The 23344-nt window shown below is 42.2% G+C and overlaps 1 protein-coding gene across 1 annotated transcript in view; it reads right to left on the bottom strand.

The window, feature by feature from the left end:
* Positions 1-829: 829 nt before the first annotated feature.
* AP1S3 (adaptor related protein complex 1 subunit sigma 3) overlaps positions 830-23344 on the bottom strand; it is a 28122-nt gene continuing 5607 nt past the window's right edge. Inside the window, exons 2-5 of the mRNA XM_053305084.1 lie at positions 12290-12468; positions 9869-9977; positions 6100-6237; positions 830-1285 (exon numbers count right to left, since the gene is read on the bottom strand). Of these exons, the coding sequence (XP_053161059.1) occupies positions 1250-1285; positions 6100-6237; positions 9869-9977; positions 12290-12468 (462 nt within the window). The 3' untranslated portion in view covers positions 830-1249. The remainder of the gene's footprint in view (positions 1286-6099; positions 6238-9868; positions 9978-12289; positions 12469-23344) is intronic.

The following is a 23344-nucleotide window of genomic DNA, read 5'->3' on the forward strand; positions in this document are numbered from 1 at the left end:
GGGTGCACTCTGAGTGCAGCTTGTTCTGGCCATAGATAACAATGCAGAAACTTGATACATCCCCATTGTTCCCATGGGTAGCTCCTAGGGACACCAAAGTGGGTTGGTTGGTAGGGCATGATGGGTGCTCCCTACTGCCCAACCCAGAAAATAAATGGGCAAGTGGGTGATTTAAAAAAAAGTTCTAAACCTTTCCCCAAACCCCCAAAAGATCCTATGGGAGTTGGAGGGGGGAGGAGTTTTTTTTTTTTTAACTTTTTTAAAAAAATCACCCACTTGCCCATTTCTTTTGTGGCTTGAGTGGTAGGTAGCATCTATCATGTCCTACCACACAATTCACTTTGGTGTCCCTAGGAGATACCCATGGGGAACAATGGGGTTGTTTTGAGTTTCCACATTGTTCCCTATGGCTAAAACACTTGAAACGTTTTGAGTTTGTTTCATTGTAACAGCCATTTCAATGAAACATTTTGGCCATTTTGTGCTATGTTTCAAGCTTGAATAAAAAAATGCAAACTCTGTTTCATGCACATCCTTAATAGATTGTTGCTCATTCAGGACTTGTTTCTGTATAATGGGTTTGGTTCATCATGAATGCTGAGCTGAACAAAAAGCATCCAATTCATCCCATTTATCCTAAGCAAAATACATATCTTTAGTTCAAATTTACTTGTGCAAAACAGATGTGTTAACAGCTGTAGTCCATTAGCATTCTCCATAGGAAAATCGAAATTTACAAACCAGTGAAGTCAGAATACTTACAGTACTAGCCTGCCTTCAGAGCAACACATACACACACACACACACACACACACAATTCAACATCACCTGAAGTTTTTGGAAAATCATCATCATTATTAATCCAGAAAACTGATCACATTCAAAATAAATGGCTTTTTTTTTTACAAAATTATACTGAATTGGTCAGAAATTGACCCAAAGTCATATAAATATATCCTTCAAGTGTTCTAGTATCAATTTGTTGGAATGCAGTAGTTGATGGCGAAGACTTGCTCTAGAAACAAAGCATTTGTTAGATTAAGCTACAAGAAACTTTATCTAGGTATAATACAGGTATGTTGTTACATATGTGCCACTGTAGCTGACCTTTATCTTGACTGTTACATGGACATATTCCTTTGGGGGTTTTATGGAGGGTTTGTGTGTTTCTCAAAGAATCTGTCACCTAGAAAAAGGCAAATTTTACATATACATGGTGGGCAGCGTCTTCCGTTTATGCAGGTCCTAGTTAAAAGGCAGGCTTGCTCATGTATTCTTCCATAGTCTGCAATGAAGAACAATCAGAGTATTAACTCAGTTATAACAAACACAAGATTCTCTAGAACTGAGCAGGCAATTGGTTCAGCATTTACATTTTCATTTATATCCTACTCTTCCTCCAAGGAGCCCAGAGCCGTATACATGGTTGTGTTCATCCTCACAACAATCTGGTGAGGTAGGTTAGACTGAGAGATAAGTAAGCTGAACAATGATTTGAGTCTTGGGTCTCCCGAGTCCTACCCCAACACCCTAACTACTACACCATGCTGGCTCTCAGGGGGACCACAAAGCCCTACGAATGAGGCTTTAAGAGGAAGTTAAGTTGACAATACCAATCCAGAGGCTGTAGCCAACTGGAGATCATTAACAGAATGTGCATCAATGCAGTAGAGCAGGCTTCCCCAACCTGTGGCCCTCCAGATGTTGCTGAACTACAACTCCCAGCATCCCTAGCCACAATTTATTGCAGTAGAGTAATCGCCATTTTACTAGCTTAGTTTTTAAGCCTAGTGGGGTATCCAAGATGCCCAGTAACACTAACCCCAAACAACCTTCCCCCAGGTTGCTTGCTACACTCACCATGGCAACTTTTGTGCCTGCATTAGGCTAGTATGACCAAGTTCTAGCTTTCTCCTAACCTTGGAGCAGGAGACGTGGGCAGGCATCATCCCAACATCCTTTCCCTGGAAGTTTTTCACACCTGGCTTTTCATTCGCATCTCCTCCGGAATGGAGGTGTGCATTCACATATTGGCTCCAATGGCCTTTAGGTCCAGGCTTCAAAATTACCTAGGTGCACCTCTGCTTAGAGTGCCTTGGCCATGCAGGGCCAGAAAAGCAAACCCGGTGACCTTCTTTCCTGCTTGTCCACAGGAAAAGGAGGCATGGGAGCTGCTTGGCTCCTGCTCAATCACAGGGCTCTTGAGTGCCTCAGCCGAGCAGCAACCAAATGGATCCTTTCCCCAAGTTAAGAGCAGGAGTGGAAGACATGGACACACTCGTGACTGTTGCTCAGTTGCAGAGTTCTGAAGCACCTCAGCTGAGCAGCTCAGTGGCCCCCACTGCCTTCCTTTCCTCATCAAGAGCACGTGGCCACACTCACAGTCTTACAGAGCACTTTAGCCAAGCAGTGGCCAAATGGACCTCCCCTCCATTTCCCTTTCCTATTCTTGAGCAGAGACAGGAAGCTGAGGGCAAGATTCCTTGGAGGGCGACTACAACTTTGGCTTGGTGACAAAAACCAAGCCCAAATTGTGGACCTCTGGATTTTAAAAAGAAGTTTTGAAATCACCAGATTGCAGGGGAGGTTCTGGATGTGGAGGTTTGATTTATCTTCTGAATTCAGAGCCTTTCAGACCCACCCAACTTCATTTTTTTTTCTAGGTTTATGTCAACAGTCATGAAGGCTAAGAAGTTTTGTTTTGTTTTTTCAAAGGCAACATTGAGATTCTCAAGATATTGACTAGTTACATGATGCAAAAAAAAAAAAAAAAAAAGACCATCAGAGGGTCCCACAATTGTGAACTGCTCATGCCTTTTGCAGGAGTCAGATCAGGTTTCCAATTTTTCAGAAGTTTCTATTGACATCTTCAATGCAACAATTTTCTATTCAAGACAAAAAAAATCCATATCTCAGTTCATAAAAATTCTAGCAATCTTTGAGCAAAATCCTTAGAACTTAAGAGTGCAATCCCATAGAACTCAGTAGAACTTCCTTTTTGAGAAGAAATGCATAGGATTATGCTGCATGTGTGCCTAGGCCCCAGTGAGATAACTTTACAGTGTTCTGCTCATACTGACTTTCCATGAGACTTAAGTTTGGTTTACCCAATTTACTTCATGTCTCCACAAGTCACCCCCAAACTTGTATTTATTTAAATGTAAATAAAAGGCTGCCTTTCACCATTAGCATCAAGACAACTAACAAAAATAAACATGCAAAGTAAAAAATCAACAGCATCTAAAAATGCTGTTGTGATGCAATTACAACCAGGCCTATTCTCTGAAGACTAGGGTCTTAGGAGAATAGAGTCTTCAGAGTCTTCTCTGAAGACTCTGAAGACCAAACACACACACACACACACACACACACACACACACACACACACACACAGTCTTCAACAATCAGCAAAAGGCTGGGAACATGGGAAGAGCATGTATATTCCTTGATACAGCATTCTATATCCTGGGTGCAATCACTAAGAAGGCCCTGTCCCATTTGCATAACAACTGAGCATCAGAGAACACTGTCACACAGAGCAGTCCCCCCCACCCCCACTATCTAGCAGGGCTTCATGACCTTAGATCAGATTGCTGCCAGAACCTAAGGGGTATACTTGTGGGTCAATTGGGCCGTAACCCAGAATTTGGCTTTTAAAAAGCCAAATCTAAGCATATTAGTCAGCAAAGGAAAAGAAACTAGCCAGGATTTCCCCCTCAGTAGCCGAGAAGAAACAGTTGTAATGTATTTGGGGTATTCAATAACAATTGCTGGGTTTTTTCCATTGAGAAGTCCTTATGTGATAAAGTGATCAAATAATGAGATAATGTAACCATATGATATATATGAAGTATGATTATCTATCTATCTATCTATCCATCCATCCATCCATCCACACACACACCCCAAAGTCCTTGTAGGGCAGGTAGGATGTGCACGGAATGGCAGTGGGGAGGCTTGAAGGCAGCAGGGGTGCTGTGGCACATGCACAGGCATGCGCAGGTGCATTGGAGACTTCTGGTCATATCCGGAAAATGGGGGCAACAGGGTGGCAGGGAGATATGCTGCCACCCTGATGGACTTTTTAAAAAATGGATGCTGGTGGGGGGAAAGCGGCAGGAGGGGTAAGTGCACCCTCCCTCAAAGCTAGACACCCCCCGCCAAACCAGTTCGGAGGCCCATAAAGGGCCCATAAAGGGCCTCCAAACCAGTTCCGTGCACATCCCAAAGGGCAGGTAGATTCAGCTGGGAACTGATAGTCCTTCAGATAGCTAAGACCCAAGCCATCCAGGGCTTTAATCAGTAGCACCTTGAATTGGACCTTGAAGCAGACTGGCAGCCAGTGCAGCTCTTTCAAAATCAGAATATTATCCTTCTGTGTGGCAGCCTTCTTCAGATACATGTTCACATGGATAAATGCAACACAGCCCAAGAAGTCACAGATATGGCAAGTCACTTGTTCAAAAGAAATGCCACAAACAAAGAAATCACTGCTGGCCAGATTGAGGATTGCCCATTTGGATCAATCATCACTTTTATTCATGCAAGCACACACCAGGGAAGGCCAGGTACTTGTGTGGACAAGAAATGCATGGATTAAAGAGGCCCTTGGGCACATGCAATGTTTTATGGACTATGCTTTTCATACATAATCACCCATTTGCACTTGCCATGTACAGCTGCAATTTCCACACCTGCCCAGAGATGGCTTGGTAGGGTGCTTAATGCAGTGAAGCATTGATTACTGTGGGTGTAACTGCATCATTTGTCCCTAACCAGCTTTACCAGTCTTGATCAGCAGAACAAGAATGCCCAGAGCAACACCAGTTCTTAGAGTGTATTTGCTCATGCCGCTTTCCATTTATGTCCTAGCTATTTTATAGCTTAAGGAGGTGGAAATCAAACAGGCTTCTGAATAAAGGACACATTCTCTTTCAAATGGAAGTTTCTGCAGGGTCTGCTACTGGGCAGAAATTGAGGTTGCCAGTACAGCCATCAGTACAGGATGGCTTTAAAGCCACCAAACAGGTCATTTATGTTCCCCCTTTATTGCACAAAACAAATTGACAAAAGTAACCACTTTTTAATATACACTTAGAAGACCAAATGGAACACTCCATCCAGCATTCAGCAAATGGTTTAACTGATGCCTGTTCCTCCCCCCACCCCCCCAAGGACATAGAACTTTTGCTACTAAATAGTTCAGGCCAAGCTTTTCACAATGCCAAAGACTAATATGAAAAGAAATTTCACAGAAACAGTTGGCTCTTTGGCCATCAGCTGGCAAATTTAGAACTTCTAATCATCAAGCTGCTAAGACAATACGACTCCTAGGCAGCAAGCCTTGGTTGTCAGCAAGTCCCATCAAATTCATTGGGACTTATTTCTGAGTAAACATGCATAGAAGTGGGCAGAGGCTGCCCAAGGCATTGTGGTGCCTGAGGTGAGCTGTCAAATGTAGCTGTGTCCCCTTTCCAAACCAACCCTTGCAAGCTTTGAAAATGGTATGGGTGGGGGTGCCAGCAGCCTCCCCGTCTCTTCTCAAGCTTTGCAAGGAATACGAGGAGTACTTCCTGCAAAGCTTGCAAGGGTCAGATTGGCCACAAAGAGTTGCTCCAATTGGGACATCTTGCCATCCTACTGCCCCCCCCGCCATTATCTGCTGCCTGAGACAACTGCCTCACCTTGCCTCATGAAAGGACCACCCCTGGGATTTGGTTGAAAGACACAGAAGAACATCAGTCTCCCACTCTAACATGTGGCTTAGCAGAAAATAAAGTTTGTATTGGCAAATGAATGCATGCATGTCATGGGAAAAAATCATTTGTATAGCCAGCAGAGAAAGCAACACAACATGATGTTACTATTCATGTTGTAGGTTGTTTTAAAGATGTATTTTTTTAAAGTACCCACTTTCATTTGTTTTGTATACAGATGTGTAACCTTTTGTGATTTGCCATCTTCTGTTCTATATACCAGATCTTGTATTCTTTATTTCGCTATGGTATATGGTAAAAACAATAAACTATTAGCTGAACTGGGTGTCAGGAGTAAATATGAGATTTCCTTCTAGCTTCTTGTTTCCTCTTCTGAACTTACCTCCTGTAACATGTCAGCATCTTCTATGGCTTTCACTGCAGATTTTTTGGAAGTTTCTTGAATTTCTCCTCCCATTAGAAACTCATCAAGAATAAAGTAGGCCTTTTCAAAGTTGAAGATAATATCTAGCTCACACACCTGGCAAAGATTATAGAAAAAGACAAACATATACAGGCATGATTTTATAGCACTAAGTGCAGTAATGACTGTCAGAAACCTGTTCTGTGTGTGCACCCTTGTGGCAGAGAGTGGACAAGGCAGAGAATGTATGGGAATCAGGGAATATGAAAATATGTTAAGGTTCAGCAACATCCCAAGATCATGCTGTGGTTCTTCAGTAATAATGATTAAGTTCTACACACTTAGACTGGCTTATCTCTAAAGTCTCACTTAAAGGTCTTTTACTTCATGGCAAAGTAAACAAAAAGGGAATGATGAAACAGCATGCTTGAATTAATGAAGAACAGGAAGGAAGTTAATTATTTGGCAAAGAGAAGATTATAGGAATACTACTAGAACAAAGAGGTCCTTCAAAGCCCCATACTTCCATTGCATACCATACAGATGCCTTGTAGGAGACAGAATTACATTACGTGGCAATTCACACCGTTTGAGTGTGTAATACAATACAACCCAATTGGGTTGAAACCACTACAGATTGTAGATGAGAGAGATTCTATGTCTGAATGTGACACCTTGTTTTAAAAACACACACAAACACCTGCACATAGAAACATAGTACATCAAGGGAATAGATAGAACTACTCTCCTGATGTGCTGGATTTCTAAGTGCATGAAGTTTTACACACAGAGTATGCAAGTGTGAAACCCACTAGCTCAGTCTGAAGTGCTACAGTCCCTTGTGTTTTAGGGCACAGCTCAAGAGCTAGACCCAGAACAATGTTATAGAGATTTAAGAATTACCAGAATTACAGTAGCTGAAGTGCCCAAGAAGGACAATGATTCAGAAGCATTCTCAACCTGCCCAGTGGATTTATTCCATGAGAATCACTTAACAAAGCTGAATCTACTGGACTTCCATGTTGTATTTTAAATTCTGCCCCCAATGAAGTTTCAAAATGTGACATACAAGCTGCAGACAAACACATTATATGTACACTAGAAAGCAAGTTCACACCATACTCAGAAGGTTCTTAACCTCTTCTCTTAGATATTTATAAAAACAATTAGGATATTGGGTGGAGGAAGCTGGTGCAAAAAAATAAAAATAAATCTAACCAGACCACTAGAAGGGTCATACAGACAGAGGTACAGAACACTTCTGAATCATGGCTATCCCGTACTGAGTTGCTGGGCATGAAAAGCAGATCATTTTACTCAAAATATTCCTGGCACATATGTGCCTAAGTTTGTTTTTGTGGTTATTGTCATTGTCATCAGCAGTGTGTTTTTTCCTGACTTCCCTCTATCCTTGCAGCACTGTATCTTTTAATGGATTATTATATTTCTAAGTTGTTTTCATATTCATAATACATCATTTTCCCCTTCAAATTCAAGAACATGTCTAACACTGCCCCCATTTAAGAGGCAGCTGGCTCAACATGAATGTTGGTTCGACATATCATTTACCTCCAACTATGCCTACCAGAGTTCGGCTCTCACTTTCTGGCCTAAGGGACAACACTGGAACTCTGACTGGAACTCCCTTCCAACATAGTCTTCTTTTAAAAGCATCCTCCATATTAGTCACAGGGGGAGTGGCTATCCCATGTGTGGAGGGACAGTCTAACCCTTCTCCCACTGGGGCCCTAATCCACATCCTGCTCATCCAAAGCTGCTATTAGGGTAGAGTTGGAAGACCTATGGGTACAGAATTGCAGCCATACTTTTCCTCTTCCATAGCTAGTGGTAACTTCAGGGCAACAATTTCAGTAAGGGAATCAGTATGTGGTAGGGAGAAGTTTAAGCCCCGTCCCGCATCGGCAGCACTGTACCAACCCAAAACAGAGTCAATTATGGCTGCTTTTTACAAGGATTATATTTGTTTGTTTGTTTAACATATTTTATACCGCCCAAAACTTACATCCCATGTTGCACTGGGATTTCCAGTCATGGGTCTTGTTCACACAGTCATTTGAATCTAGGTTTAATGTGGGCAGCTAACATTGAAGTGATTGTGTGAACCCACACCAAGGTGGTTTGTGACTCAAGATTCCCACTTTGGCATGTATACACACAATCACCTCAGTTGGTAACCTATATTAAACCTAGACTCAAATGGATTGTGTGAACAAGGAATTCATTGCATATAAAAGGGAGACTAGAAGTGTGAGCACTACAAGATATTTCCCTCAGGGGATGGAGCCACTCTGGGAAGAGCAGGAGGTTCCAAGTTCCTTCCCTGGCTTCTCCAAGATAGGGCCGCGAGAGATTCCTGCCTGCAAACTTGGAGAAGCCACTGCCAGTCTGTGAAGACAATACTGAGCTAGATAGATCAATGGTCTGACTCAGTATATGCCAGCTTCCTATGTTCCTAAGGTCATGGAGTTCCAACTTAATATGTTAACATGCTGGCCCTTTTATAAACAGCTTTACTTTACTTGGAAGGAAGGACCAGAGGAATGAAGCCTACATGTTAATAGGACAGGAAAGAGAACTAAGAGCTGTGGCAGCAGCTTCACAATACTATAATGTCCGTGTATGATGCTCCCCAACTATAAAGAGAAGCTACAGGCATGATAGAGACATGGTATGAGTTAGGGTATCTCATTGTAATGAGCTATAACCTCTCAGGGCCAAACTAGATAGCGATCTGGATGTGTTCCTCTATGGGGTAAATAGTAGCAGCTTCAAAAGGAAAAGACAGCTATGAGTAGGAAAATGTCACAGGGAATCCTGACCTGATTTGCCTCTCTCTCGTTGGTTGCTTTTACTTTGGCAGGGGAGGGGTGTGTGTGAAAATCAAGAGATGCAGTCATGGATCTCCCAATGTCATAGCTAGCTTAGCCCTCAGTCCTCCATGCTTGAAATGTAACATGACCAGCATGCCAAGCAGGCAAAGAAGGGAACTCCAAAGCTACAAATCTGCTAACAATTTAACAATGGGTTCCCCAAATGGTTTCTGACCATAGTAAAGGCCTAAGGTGAAGACAGGAACCCAGACACTACCAAAACATGAGCATGGTTACTTCAGACCCACACAAAAGATTGCACACCCCATTGTTTAGGCAAATATTTTTCCCCAGTTAGAACAATGATCCACATCTTCTGCAGTGCTACAAGGTTGGAAGTGAGAGAAGCCTCTCATTTTGATAGAAGCCTTGCTTTGCATATCAGTGTGGATAGAGGGAGAAGCAATTTTCTCTTCTCTCCCCTCCCTCCAAAAGTCCTTTTCACTGCCAGGAATATTTCCCTGAGGGACACACAACTCTCAGGGACAGCAAAAAAAAAAAAAAAAAAAAAAAGGCCTTTGGAAGATGGACAGAGAAGAGAAAAATGCTTCCCGCACCCCACTCTGCCCATGCTGTGTTGTGGAGCAAGGCTTCAATGAGCTAGGCTAGGCTCCTGCTGCTCTGAAAGGGTGGAGCCCTTCTGCTGCCTTTGTAGCACTGTGGAAGATGTCAGACAATGTTTTTCAGGAAAATGCCAAACAGTTCTGCTTTTTGCAAACTTGCTATCATAAAGAAAAACTCTCCAGAGTATGCAGCAAAATTATGTGGACTGGTGAAACAGAAACTTGACAGATATCTGGTCAGAAAACAGCAAATGCTGGTATTTGAAGGGAGGGGTGGGAGGGGGAACCACTCACATTTCCAAAATATCTGTCCAAAAGCTCTACGTAACGATGGACAATCTCTAGCGTCAAGAGCTCATTATCCTCTTCCTCTACTGCACAGCAGAAATATAAACTAGCATACCTAAAGTATAAAAATAAATGATGTGTGACTATCAGGACAATATCGAGGTTGTTGATAGACACACAGAGCTTGATTACATAATCAGTTATCCTGAAAGAAGCTTTTTTTGTTGTTCAGTTGTTATACGTAATGAGCTAATCTTAAAATGATGGCAGATAAGAGTCTGATAAATTAGAACTTCCATATAAGTGCTTCCGACCTCCAGATAGATGGCAATGTAAACAACAGGATGATTGTTGTCTCAGATAAGCAGAGGCAGGCAGTGTTGATAATTTAGTGCAATAATCAGAGATATGATCATGAAGCATACTTAATACTACATAAATCTCTGGTCTGAATGTGTTCCCTTAGCACAGGAGAGGTACTAGGCCTGTCGGTTTAAAACTGGATACAGAGAATAGCTTTTTACAAACCACAAGATTATGGCTGGGTTTCAGAACACATGCTAAACCATGTTTTAATGTTACTAGCTCAAGCCTTGCGCTTGCACACTCCCTTGTCCTCACTTTGCACATAAAAAAGGAGGAAGTCTGTGGTTGCTGCTCCTAGGTTAAAACAAGTATATGATATTCTGGCTTGTTCACAAATTATGATTATAGGCAGCTGGGATTGGCCAGGTTCAGACACAATGACAAACTGTGACTTGTTTCAGAAGAAAAGAAGCAGCAGCACTTTCTCAGAGCCATCCCCATACATGAAGGAAAGCTGGAGATGTGCTAACTAGGCAAAGAGGCAGTTCTCAAAGTGGCAATTCTCTTATATTTAGCAGAGGGGGAAGCAACTGACCCTATTCAAACCCAGTACAGCATCCCTCCAGTGGCTGTTGCTGGTGTCTACCTTGTGCTCTTTTTAGATCCTTTGAGGACAATTTTTTTATTTTTCTGTATAAACAGCTTTGAGAATGTTTTGCTGAAAAGCAATCTATAAATAATGCTGTTATATTTAAGATGTCACCTATTTATGTAATAAGAAATGTTTTAATGGATATGTTTTAATGTTGTAATATACCTTTTCTCAGCCATGTTCAATATTTTATTTTATTTTATTTATTTATTTATTGTTAAACGTATATACCGCCTTTCATTAAAAACAATCACAAGGCAGTTCACATAGAAAAACATTAAAATAATAATCTTAATTATTTATTAAAATTACCAATAAGCGAGGTAAAAATCCATCAGAATAAAGAAAACACTCAATTCTCTCTAGATAATAGCAATAGCAATAGCACTTACATTTATATACCGCTCTATAGCCAGAGCTCTCTAAGCAGTTTACAATGATTTAGCATATTGCCCCCAACATTCTGGGTACTCATTTTACCGACCTCGGAAGGATGGAAGGCTGAGTCAACCTTGAGCCCCTGGTCAGGATTGAACTTGTAACCTTCTGGTTACAGGGCAGCAGTTTTACCACTGCGCCACCAATGTAGGGGAATGTAGATGCTGAAACTGTGGATACCAAGGCATTGACTCTATGGGATGGGGAGTTTAGGTTCCTGTAAGCTGGAAAAGGGCCCCAAGAAGGTGCAAAATGGGTGGGGGGAAGTCCCCTACCCTGCTCTGTGGGCATCCAGGTGTCCACCCAGCCGTGGGTGTTCACCCAGCTGTGGGTGTCCAGCTGTCCAGGAATGCACCTCCCCAGGCCCAAATTCCCCTGGGGGGTTTTCAGTGAAAAATATTTTTTAAAAGAAATGAGCCACAAAATGGCTTCTCCCAACAAAATGGTAGCCGGAAATGACCTCCACAGCTACTTCCAGCTGTCTAACAACTTTGGATATGTGATTTTTAACCCTTTTGTATCTGTTGATAATGACGTAGACACCCACGAATATGTGAAACCACAGATATAGAGTCTGTGTATAAAGAAGTTTGCCTGTACATCATTTGCAATGCACTCCTGTCTGCTCAGAAGTAAGTTTCAGTGAGGCTTACTCCCTGGTAACTTTGCAAAGACTTGTAACCTTTTTTGAGATTGGGGCTTGTAATAAGTATGAACAATTTATATAATAAATAATACAATATGTAATATTGTATGTACAGTAGCTGTTCTCTGTGAGCATAGACTTCTTCCAATAGATAGCTGTAGCCACTTTAATTCAGTGGGGGAGACATTTCTGAATGGAACCAAGCTTATCTCAATTGTCAGTTCATCCAGCAAGGCAAACAAGCTACACTAATTTGTGATTAAATCATCTTGTACCAACAAGATTTAAAAATATATATATATTTAGGCATATAATCTTTCCCCCCTTTGTGCTATACCCCTCAAATCTAACTGTGGGGAAAGCTGACTTATAAAAGTACTCACACCTTTTGTAAACAAGCTTGAGGTCTTTCCAGTCAACAAAACTGCTCATTTTCTGATTGCGAGCCAGAATAACCTGCACAATTTCCCGGGTTATCTTTTTCTTCTCTTTTTCAGGCAGCGTAATAAACCACTTTTGAAGTCTTAATTTCCCTTGTCGGCTGAAAAGCAGTATAAAGTGTATCTGGAACAAAACAAAACCATTTGGTAATATGAAGACAAAGACACAGATAACTGCATTTCTGTTAAACTGTGTTTCATCTAAAATTTGCTTATTACTAAGCTCAATGGTTAGTATCCAAGACCATGCTCTTTGGGCGGCAAAGCAACAGCATTACAGTATTGGACAGGGGTCCCAAGGGAATCTCGGATTACATTCATTCACTCATTATGCATTTGTTGAAACAAAATGCAAATTTCTCTCACAGCGCAGAATGCCATTTCCTACTAAGCATATACTAAAAAGACACATCTAGGATTCCAGTCCAAACTATCCTTCTCCAGTTTGTTATTCAATAAGCGAGTGCATATATGTGGACTTCTTGATGCTGCCCCATTTATTTATTTCCTACCTTTTGAATTCTGTTCTTCCTCCAAGGAAGGTTCAGAGCAGCATACATTTTATTTTTATGTTTTTATTCCATACACTCTAACCACTACACTATGCTGGCTTCTCCTAGCTGTCCTCACAACAACCGTGCTCTTGAATGAGTAGGGATTTAAACCTGGGCATTCCAATCAAAGTACAACACTCTGACCACTACACCATGCTGGCTCTCATGTATTATGGAGACACACAGCTCTGAGTTCAAACTGCTACATATCTCACCTGCCTCTATTCTGGCACACAGAAACAATCATAGCAAGGCTTGAAGACTAAATTCTGCTGGGTAAACCTCCCCATTGGGCCCTATCCTTGGCAAGCTTACTGGACAATGGCAACAGCAGCAGCAGCATCAATTTTATTACAGCCATTGGCCAGCAGAAATAGAAACAACAAACATATCCAATACAACAATACAAAACACAATAAAACAAAATACAGTCATTCATAAAAAAAATTAGTTTAAAAGGCATAAACAGCTCCCACAGTTAAGCACTTAATTGAGACCTTAACCTAATGGCAATATAAAAAAATTTTGCTACAGTTTTTGTAATCTCAGAGCTTACATCCACGAGACAGTAATATGTATAAAAACTCTCGCACCACCCAGGAAATTTGAGTAGCAAAGGGGAAATAAGTTCTTCTCTAGCATCCCGATACAAAGAACAATATAGCAGAACATGGGAGACAGTTTCCAGGAGGCCAGCACCACAAGGGCAAAAAACCGTAGCAGACTGGTCTTTAGCAAACCTACGTTCCAAAAGAGAAGAGGGCAACACGTTTAACCAAGCCCAAGCAAATGAGACCCGGAATTTAGAAAAGTGCAATGTTGTTAAGTAATTGGCACCTCTATCTCCCCTAGGTGGCAAAATCCCAAAATGCAGAGGGGAACAAGTCCTGTTAGCCAAAGACATTAGTTCCTGACGTTCAATGTCATGCAACCGGAGACATAGTATTTCCTTCACCTTACTGCATTCCCGAGTGAGAAGTTCAAAAGGAGAAAGGCCCAGTTGCATTATTTTGTTATTTACATATGTTAGCCAAGAGTTGGGATAGGAATCCACCCATAAGTATTGAAAAAAAGAGAATTCCTGAATCTCTGAGCAGAGTTTACACCATCTGGCAAAGGTAAGCTCCCAGGCTTTACAAGCTATAGAGAAAGACCCAGATTCCAAGCATAGAACAGAGTATGACACACACCTAGGCACTGCGAGGATTGCTCTTAAAAAAATAGACTGTACTCTCTCCAGTTCCGCTGATGCTCCCTGGATCCATAGCGGGACTCCAAAGAGTAATTGGGCCACAATCTTAGCACGGAATACCTGAAGAGCCATGGGAACAAACTGACACCCTTTAGAATAATAAAAACACAAAAAGGCACTGAGAGTATTACGGGCTATATGAATTGAAGACAGCCTATGGGCGTTCCAATTAAGATTATATTGAAATATTATACCTAGATATTTATAGCTGTAAACCTGCTCAATGCGATTCTGATTTATTACCCATTTGTATAATTTCCTGGATTTTGAAAAAACCAGGACCTTTGTTTTTTTTGTAATTAACTGTTAGTTTGTTATCATTACAGTAGCCGGCAAAAGCGCGCAACAGTCTTTGCAGACCTAATCTGGACTGAGATAGCACAGCTGTGTCATCCGCATAGAGTAAAATGGGCACACGTATATTAGCCAGCTTTGGAGCATGGAAATCCACCTTCTCCAGAAATGGTGCCAAATCATTAATAAAGAGATTAAACAGAGTTGGGGCCAAGACACAGCCCTGTCTGACCCCTTGAGTAGAGGGAATTGGATCAGTTAGGGCCCCATTGGTAGCATATCTGAACCGCAACGAGGAATTAGAATAAAGCTGCATCATCAAAAATAGCAATCTCTTATCTACTGTTGTCTTTGCAAGTTTGGACTACAATAGATATCTGGAGATAGAATCAAACACAGATTTTAAGTCAATAAAGGCCACAAAAAAATTGCAATTGGGGCCGCTAGAGTATTTCTTTGCTAGATGGTACAAGATCATGCAGTGATCGAGGGTAGAGCGACCTGCTCTAAAGCCTGCTTGTTCAATCCCGAGAATTTGATTTTCTGAAATCCATGCCTCGAGCTTATCCAAAAGGTACAATGCATATAATTTGCCAACCACTGACAGTAAACTCATGGGTCGATAATTAGATGGATCTAAATGAGAGCCATTTTTGAATATAAGAACAACTATTGCTGTTTTCCATTGTTCTGGTACAACTCCTGTACTATTAATAGATGTAAATAAATTGGCTAGAACTAAGGCCTACCATTCTATATTAGCCTTTAATAGTTCAGGGAGAAGAAGGTCAGGACCAGGGGCTTTTCTGATTTTAAGACGACCAACTAGGTCCATTATTTCTGCAGGGGTAACTGGAAGCCAATGGGGCAACTCCTCAATCAAGGTGGAACAAAGACTTGGCTAGGCTGTACATCATTATAGACCGCAAAGAAGTGGGTTTCCCACGAGCTAGCCGGAATTCTGCAAGCCATGGAAACCCGGCCCGTTGCCAAAACCATTCTCCAGAAAGAATGGCTATCTTTATTAATGGTAGCCATAATAAGCTTATTCCAGACATTACATAATGCTTGCTGTTTAGCAAATTTGAGACTGCTTTTGTATGCCTTTTTAATCTGATAGTAAATTGGTGGAACTATTTGTTCTGTGCCCAATCTATATTCTCTGTAGTTACTCAGCAGTTGCTTGTGTAGGGCCCTGCAACACAGATCAAACCAATTATTAGCTGCTCTTTTACGGTAGGCCTGTAAAGAGTGCAGCTTACTACAGTATAAAAACTTTTTCATAAGAGCAGTTTCTAATTTTTCATAGGCCACAATTATATGTGGTCCTAGATGTGCTTGCACAATGGAATTAAATAAGACTCTACCTTCGGGAGAATCATAAAACCTGGATATCTCATTTTCTACCATCCTTGACCATTTTATTTTACAGCATGGATTGGAAGAACTGTCCTCAAAATCACAGGGGAACAGATTACCCCTTCTTTCCTGAGGAAGATCTAAATAGATGTTGACAGGAAGGTGATCGCTAAAAATTTGAAGATATCATTATCCTTCAGCATGTGGTTCCATTTTGATTCCCAAGGTGCCCCACTGCTGTGCACTCCCGTATGGCACCCAATGATGTAAAGTCTAACCAGGTGATGGAGGTACTCCCCCTTCAGCACCTTCAGCAGAGCGGCAGCATTAAAGAAACACATCCATCACACAGTTAGTCTTCCTGGTAGAGGGTTTCGTGGTCAGAGGCTTTTACCCCTGGACCTTGGGGCCCCAGTCTGTGGGCTCCAAGGTCGGGGGGGCTCCAAATGGCCAGGGAGGCCACCTGAAGCCACCTCACACCCACCCTGCCATGCCGAACTTTCATTTTTTTTCTTCTTCAAAATTTCAGCCGCCATGTGAAGTGCATGGCTGAGAGGTGGTGTCCAAGGGATGAGCCAAGCAGGCCTCCCTGCCATGGCCACGGCAGTGGTGGAAGCCACCGTGATTGGGCTTGCGATGATCTATTTCAACTGTGCAGGCGCGCTGCAGCGCCTCACAGTTATCAAGAGCCACTGGGCCAAATGCACAGGCCCAACGGTCACTCTGGCCTCCACCAATGGGGGGGAGGCCTGCTTGGCTCACCCCCTGGCCGCCACCCGCAGGCCATGTGCTGCACATGGCAGCTGAAATTTTTTGGGGGGAATGAAAGTTTAGAACAACAGGGTGGGCATGAGTGGCTGCAAGAGGCACCCCAAAGTAGGTTTCGTGGGGGCCTTGCAGCAGGGGGACTTCATGGCGGGAGCAGTCAGTGCACAAAATTTACCTAGGTGTTCCCCTGGCCATCGTGGGGCATCAGGAGCCTAGTGGCATGTCTAGCATGTTTTCTGGTGCCTGCTTTACCTCAGCAGTGCCCAGCACTTGGGTAAGCATCAGAATCCATTGGAGGAGGGAGCAGTGTATGCCTTATGGGTCCCGTGCAATGTTCCCTTTAAGGCATGTCCATATGTATGTGCACACATGGTTTTTTTTATGTCCGCTCAGTTAATTTTAGATCCTACTCAGATTGAATCAGGAAGGCCCCACTCTGAATGCAGGTGTGCACACACTGCTTTGATACTGCCACCCAGAACAAAACTCATTCCGCACACAGATGAAGAAAAATTAGAGAGAATACTGGCTATGCATCATTAAAGGGGCAAGCACAGTACTTATGCCCAATGACCCATCATCACCTGGCACTAGTGCCAGTACAAGTATTGCAAAACATTTCTACAACCACCAAAAAATTTAGACACTGTGTTTCATTAAAAAAAAAAAATCAATTATAACAGTGTCTTTCTTTTTACTGCTGCTTAGGATGCATAATGGGAGCTGAACTGCCAGACAAGAAAAAAACCCCAAGGAGGAATGCCTTTTGATGTTGTGACAATACACAAAGTGAAGATACACAGTAAATACAGAGCAGCTACAGTTAAATTAAACACACACACAAAATCCAGAATGTAAGGTTTAATTATGTACAAAATGCATTCCATGTTTAGCCTGTAAACTATATTAGGTATTTGTGAGCTTTACTATCTGTTCAGAAAGAACATTTGAACAAGCAGTATGGTAGTGCAGTCATGGTAATGGCTTGTGCAAGTTTGGATATATTTGGTTGCTTCTGGATTGGGCCATGAAAGAAGCCCTTCAAAAGACCTTTGCCTTACTACTTGTGCATGCTTTTTTTTCTTGGTACATATTGAAGATGGAGAACACATTCACCTTCAACCCATATCAGGGTGGGGTGTTGTTTTTTGTCAATTTCATGCCTGAAATATCCAAACACCACCATAAAAGAATATTTTTTAAAAGAAAAAGAAAAAAGACTGCAGACCACCCACCTTCACCAGCTGATGTGCCCAACTGCATCTAATACCAACACTGCAATTGTCAACAAGTTGTTCTAGCAAGAACTAACCTGCCTACTATCCTTTCACTATCCCTACAACTGGACTAAATTTGGTTCAGATCGGTAAAGTGGTCCACAAGTTAGACCTCTTGAGTCTCAAATGTTCACATGCCCACCATCTTGGATTGGGGTGGATGACATCATCACAAACTAAGCCATTGGGGCATCCCTATGTGTCCCTACAGCTGTAGCAAATTTGGTTCAAATCGGTTACACAGTTCACAAGTTAGCCCACTTGTGCCTCAAAAGTTTGCGCATCCACCATCTCGAATTGGGGATGATGATATCATCACAAACTACACCATCGAGGTGTCCCTACAACTGTACCCAATTTGGTTCATATTGGTCCAAGTTGTGAAGTTGATGGGGGACACACACACGGACGGACACATACACAGAATGTTGGGTGATCTCATAAGCCTACTGGAAAGTAGGCTAAAAATTTCCAGCCGATTTACATCTGCTATTCAGAACAGAGTGGCCCTACCATGGCAGACCACCTCAAACCACATATTTGGGGATTGCATTAAAGAGCAGCAAATTGTCATGACCTGGGTAAACTAGTGTCACAGGTAATAAAGGCACATGAAGAAAATAACTTGCTAAGTTGTTATGATTACACATGCTGCAGCTACATAGTTACTACAGCCACTCCCTCCAGCTCCCCTCTTCCCTAACAGTCTAGGAAAGGGAGAAGCAATTATGAAAAACAAGATTACATTAGCAAACAAATATCCAGGGCTTCCCTCACCCGCTTCCTTTCCTAAAGTCACCACTATTATGGCCCTCCATTTGTTATTCTGGACAAAGACTTAGTCCAGATAACAAAGCTCACTGAATTCTAATCCATTTTGTGCATATGATGCTTTTGAATTCTATCCTGATTCATTTAACACTTAAGGGTATAACTTTTTAAAGGTACTATAACATAATAACAGCAACTCAGTGGTGAAGCCTTGATGAGCTTGTTCTTGCATCATGGGACAAAACTCCTCAGATTCCAAGCAAAGGTGTATTGTGGCTTCAGGGATGTGAGTCACTTCAGTGTGCTCACCAGTTTCTATGGCACCTCACCTAGCTGATAATACCTCTCAGCTTGGACAATGAATACCTGATCAAGAGGAAAGTTCAAAGCTGTAAGCAAGGGAACAGATTGTGCTTTTCTGTTCCTTCCTCATTCTGCATATCACAGTGACACAACTTTTAAAAAGAGATACAAGCAGATTAATTAAGAAGCCACCTTCCAGGTTCAATTGGGCTCTTGCACTTCATTCTAATTGCCCATTCATCTGCTGCAGCCCTTTGCCTTATAGCACTAAAGCAGAAGCAGAGCTATCTGTCCAGGCATATTGAAAACCTGGCAGTGGGAAGGATGAGAGAGCAGCCTATAGAAGCTCTTGTTGCCATGGGATACGTGTACTATCTATTTAGAGGGAAACTACAAAGACTGCAAGGGGGGAAATTAACATTGTTGGTTTGTTTTTTAAGTCACATTTTTACATGTAAAATCTTGATTTGTACAGCAATACATATCTCATATTACAGAACTACACAAACACTTCTGGAGGGTTTACTCATGTTTAATCTGTTGCAGGGGGGAAAAACACCCCAAAGAAACATGTGCCACCTTTGATACTAACAAATTTATTGTAGCATAGTTGTGGTAGACAAAAGCCCACTTTATCAAATGCATGAAGCATTATCCTAGGAGATGTCTTATCTATGTATTTACTATATATTTGTGCATGTGTATGTATACAAACAAGGAAGTAGTGGTGCCAGATGGCCATGAGAGGCAAAAGGAATATTATGTGACAATGTTGTGTAAAGCTTAAATGTATATAAGACAAGAACCCTATTCAAACATTATACTGTACAGGTGGAATATAGGAAGCTGCCATATACTGAGTCAGACCATTGGTCTATCTAGCTCAGTACTGTCTTCACAGACTGGCAGCAGCTTCTCCAAGGTTGCAGGCAGGAATATCTCTCAGCCAAAAAGACAAGAGTATCTCTTCTAAACAGCAATGGGACAAATTGTGGAAATGGACGTCGGACGTAACCCCCCCCCCCCCCGATTACCTGATGTGCCTTGTAATCCCCCACCCCCGAGTTACAGTACTACCTGCATATACTTCATAACTTGTGTGTTTCCAAATTCTTGTGTGTAAATTTTTGTAGATATATGATGTACAAACAACCACTTTGTATATAATTGTGCTTTGGCAACATACTGTATGCTTTGGTAGTTTGTTGGTTCAATTAAAAAATCTTGTCCTATTAACAAAAAATAAATCTTGTCCTATCTTGGAGATGCCAGGGAGGGAACTTGAAACCTTTGGCTCTCTTCCCAGAATGGCTCCATCCCCTGAGGGGAATATCTTACAGAGCTCACACATCAAGTCTCCCATTCATATGCAACCAGGGCAGACCCTGCTTAGCTAAGGGGACAAGTCATGCTTGCTACCAAAAGACCAGCTTTCCTCTTTTAGGTGCATAAACACATATAGATGTTGTTTGATTGTACATGTGTTCACTTTTAAAAGTACAACGCAGGATACAGATAGCAAGTGTGCTACTGTACAAGCATTGAACATGTGTGAATAACTAAGTGCTTACAGATCTGAACGTACATACACTGCACAGACTGTACATGTACTGAACATAATATATGAGTAGGGCTAAGCAAAGTGACCATCCATAACAGTAGTAATGGTTGGTAACAAAATTAAAGTGTCTTGCAGACAAAGAATGCTAGGTGCACCAGCATGTGGAGTATGTCAAGGCAGAGAGAGCAGATAGAGAGCGAAGCTAAGCAAAGAAGTGCTTATGTTTTGTTAGTTAAAAGGAATTCAAGGAAATAGTTAGGAATCCCAATAGTGAGAACTACTGGGAGGTATGTAAGCAAAATCTAAGGGAGATAGTGTGGCACTGAGTAGAGATGTACACGGATCCGTCTGGCCCAGTTCGGTTTGAGGCCGGAACAGCCTCGAATGGAACCGAGCCAGTTCGGTCCGGCCCCCATCGAACCCCCCCACCTCCGGTCCAGTCTCGGTCTGTGAATTTTTTTAAATACCTATAGCCCCTTCGGGGGGCTTGCTGTAGCCATGGGGAGGGGGGTCTGCGCTGGTTCCCTCTCCCCCTGCCGACCTTCCTCATCACTGCCGCGGCGAGGTAAGTGAAGCATTTTTGGACCTTTCGGGCCTTCATAAAAGCAAGCAGCCACCATTTTGGCGGCCGCTGTGCATGTGCAAATGCCCTCTGCAAGGCCGTGGCCTCAGTGGTGATGAGGAAGGCTGGCAGGGCGAGAGAGAACTCATGCAGCCCACCCTCGTGGCTACAGCAAACCCCCCGAAAGGGCTACAGGTACTTGCTTTTACGTTTAATTTTTTTTTTTTAAGTCTGTGGACCTGCCAGACCGAAGCATCGGAGCGGTTCCGCACATCCCTAGCACTGAGGCAATATATTGGACATTTAATTTATGTGGGAGCAAACTTGGCTTTGGGAGTTATTGCTGCTTTGGTGTGCTGTTTTCCCAGGAGAAAATTCTGCTTCCACACAGTACATTAAAAATATGCTAAAAATTAGATTTTGCCTCTCAGGAAGATTTCCTCCCAGTCCCACCCCTCAGAGCTTCTCACTTCACTGGCTGACCTGCTATAACTGGAACATTCTCAAGGAAAGGGAGGGGCAATGCTCAGTAATATAACATTAAACACTGCAGTGCTCGTCGAAATCCAGTTTGGTGAGGAAAAAACCTTGCTCAGGTTCTTGTAATGGGAGGGGTGTTATGCTGATGGCAGGCCTTCAAGGGTAAAAGAAAAGTAAGAACAGGCAAATGACCATAGGTTTCAATATAAATGAGGGGTTTGTGTTTTTCCCCCTCCCAGGAAGGTTCTCATGTAGAGAACACAGCCAGCAAATTCATATAATAACTCATTTCAGATAACTGAGGAGATATAAGGCCAGTTCACAGTCACAGGTAAAACTTGGTTCTACATTATGTCTCCAAGGCTCAGGGGCATGTGATCCCTCTTCCCTGCCTGCATTGGCCTTGGAAGAATTCTACTTCCAATCTAGAAAAAAACCAAACCAGTCATCTAAACTTCAGATTATTCTATCCCATTTGCTTGAAATGAACCTAGTTGTGAACTCAAGGTCTGAAGTGGGTTTCATATCTCAGTTTACTTTAGGGAATAAACCAAGATTGGTCAATTCAGATGTCACAATCTATCTTGGTTTGTTTCTGATCTAAATTAGAAGCAGAATTCTTTCAAGGCTCATGTGGTGGGGGGCAGGGCGCTCTCAAGGCAGACAACGTCATGTGGAACCAGACCTTATCCATGGTTCTGTGTGACATCAAAATTAGCCCGTAAGGTTGTACCCAAAGAAAGCAAATCCTGACTGAGCACACTGAAATCAATGAAGCTTAATTTAGTCAGGACTAACTTGTCTCATTGATTTCAATGGTGCTTAATCATGATTCACTTTCTTTGGAAACAACCCAGAACATATACATATTAAAATTGCTATTGCTATATCACACCACTTAGCAGCAAGTGCTCATTACTATGTTGACCATCCTCTCTTTTCCTAGCCTGGCATGTAACTATTCTGTTATCTCTCCTGTGGAGAGTGCATGTTCCCTTAAGCTAAGGAACTTATCTTCATGTCAGTCTAAATTCAAAGGATAGGCTTCTGATACAGAAGAGAGCAAATAACTAATTAGATTGCCTAATACAGCTATAAATAATAAAACAGCCTGATAAGAAATTTCCCCCTCAGCCTAGATTACATTTATGAGGCCTACACAGAAGAGAAAACCTCCATGATCAGCAGCATTATACCTCCAATTATCAGATGAACAAATGGCAGGGGCAGACCAGGCCTGCACAACATAAGGCCCTTGGGCCGGATTCGGCCCACAGCGATTTTTTTATTGGCCCCCAGGTATCCTGCAGCAACACAGGAGCTGAAAACTGCCTTATAGCATCATCCTGTGCATGCTTTCTCAGAAATATGTTCCATGGTGTGCCCAGTGAGGCTTACTCCCATGTAAGCATGCCTAGGATTGCAGCCTGAAACTAGCAACAACAATTTAGGAAGAGGAGAGGACGTGGCATTTGTTTGGGGCTGGCATGCACTCCAGGGAGCCCACTGATTGAGCAGGGACAAGATCTTTTCTCTGGTCACTATCCTTGGTTGAAACTATGGGTCGGTTGTCAGGGGGGATAGATCCACAAGTAACTAATAATATTTTTAATTTTAATGTAATCATGTGCTAAAAATTGACCTCAGCCCCTGTATGCCAAGTTGTAGATGGTTCGGGCCCTCCAGGGCATTTGAATTGTGCAGCCCTGGATTAGACCATTGAAATCAGTGAGTCTATCAAGCAAGCTATGGCCTGATTGAAATCACTTCTTATATTAGAGGAAAAAATGATAATGTGAACAATAAAAACCATGGCTGA

The sequence above is a fragment of the Hemicordylus capensis genome, chromosome 3 (genome assembly GCF_027244095.1).
Source record: "Hemicordylus capensis ecotype Gifberg chromosome 3, rHemCap1.1.pri, whole genome shotgun sequence".
NCBI lineage: Eukaryota > Metazoa > Chordata > Lepidosauria > Squamata > Cordylidae > Hemicordylus > Hemicordylus capensis.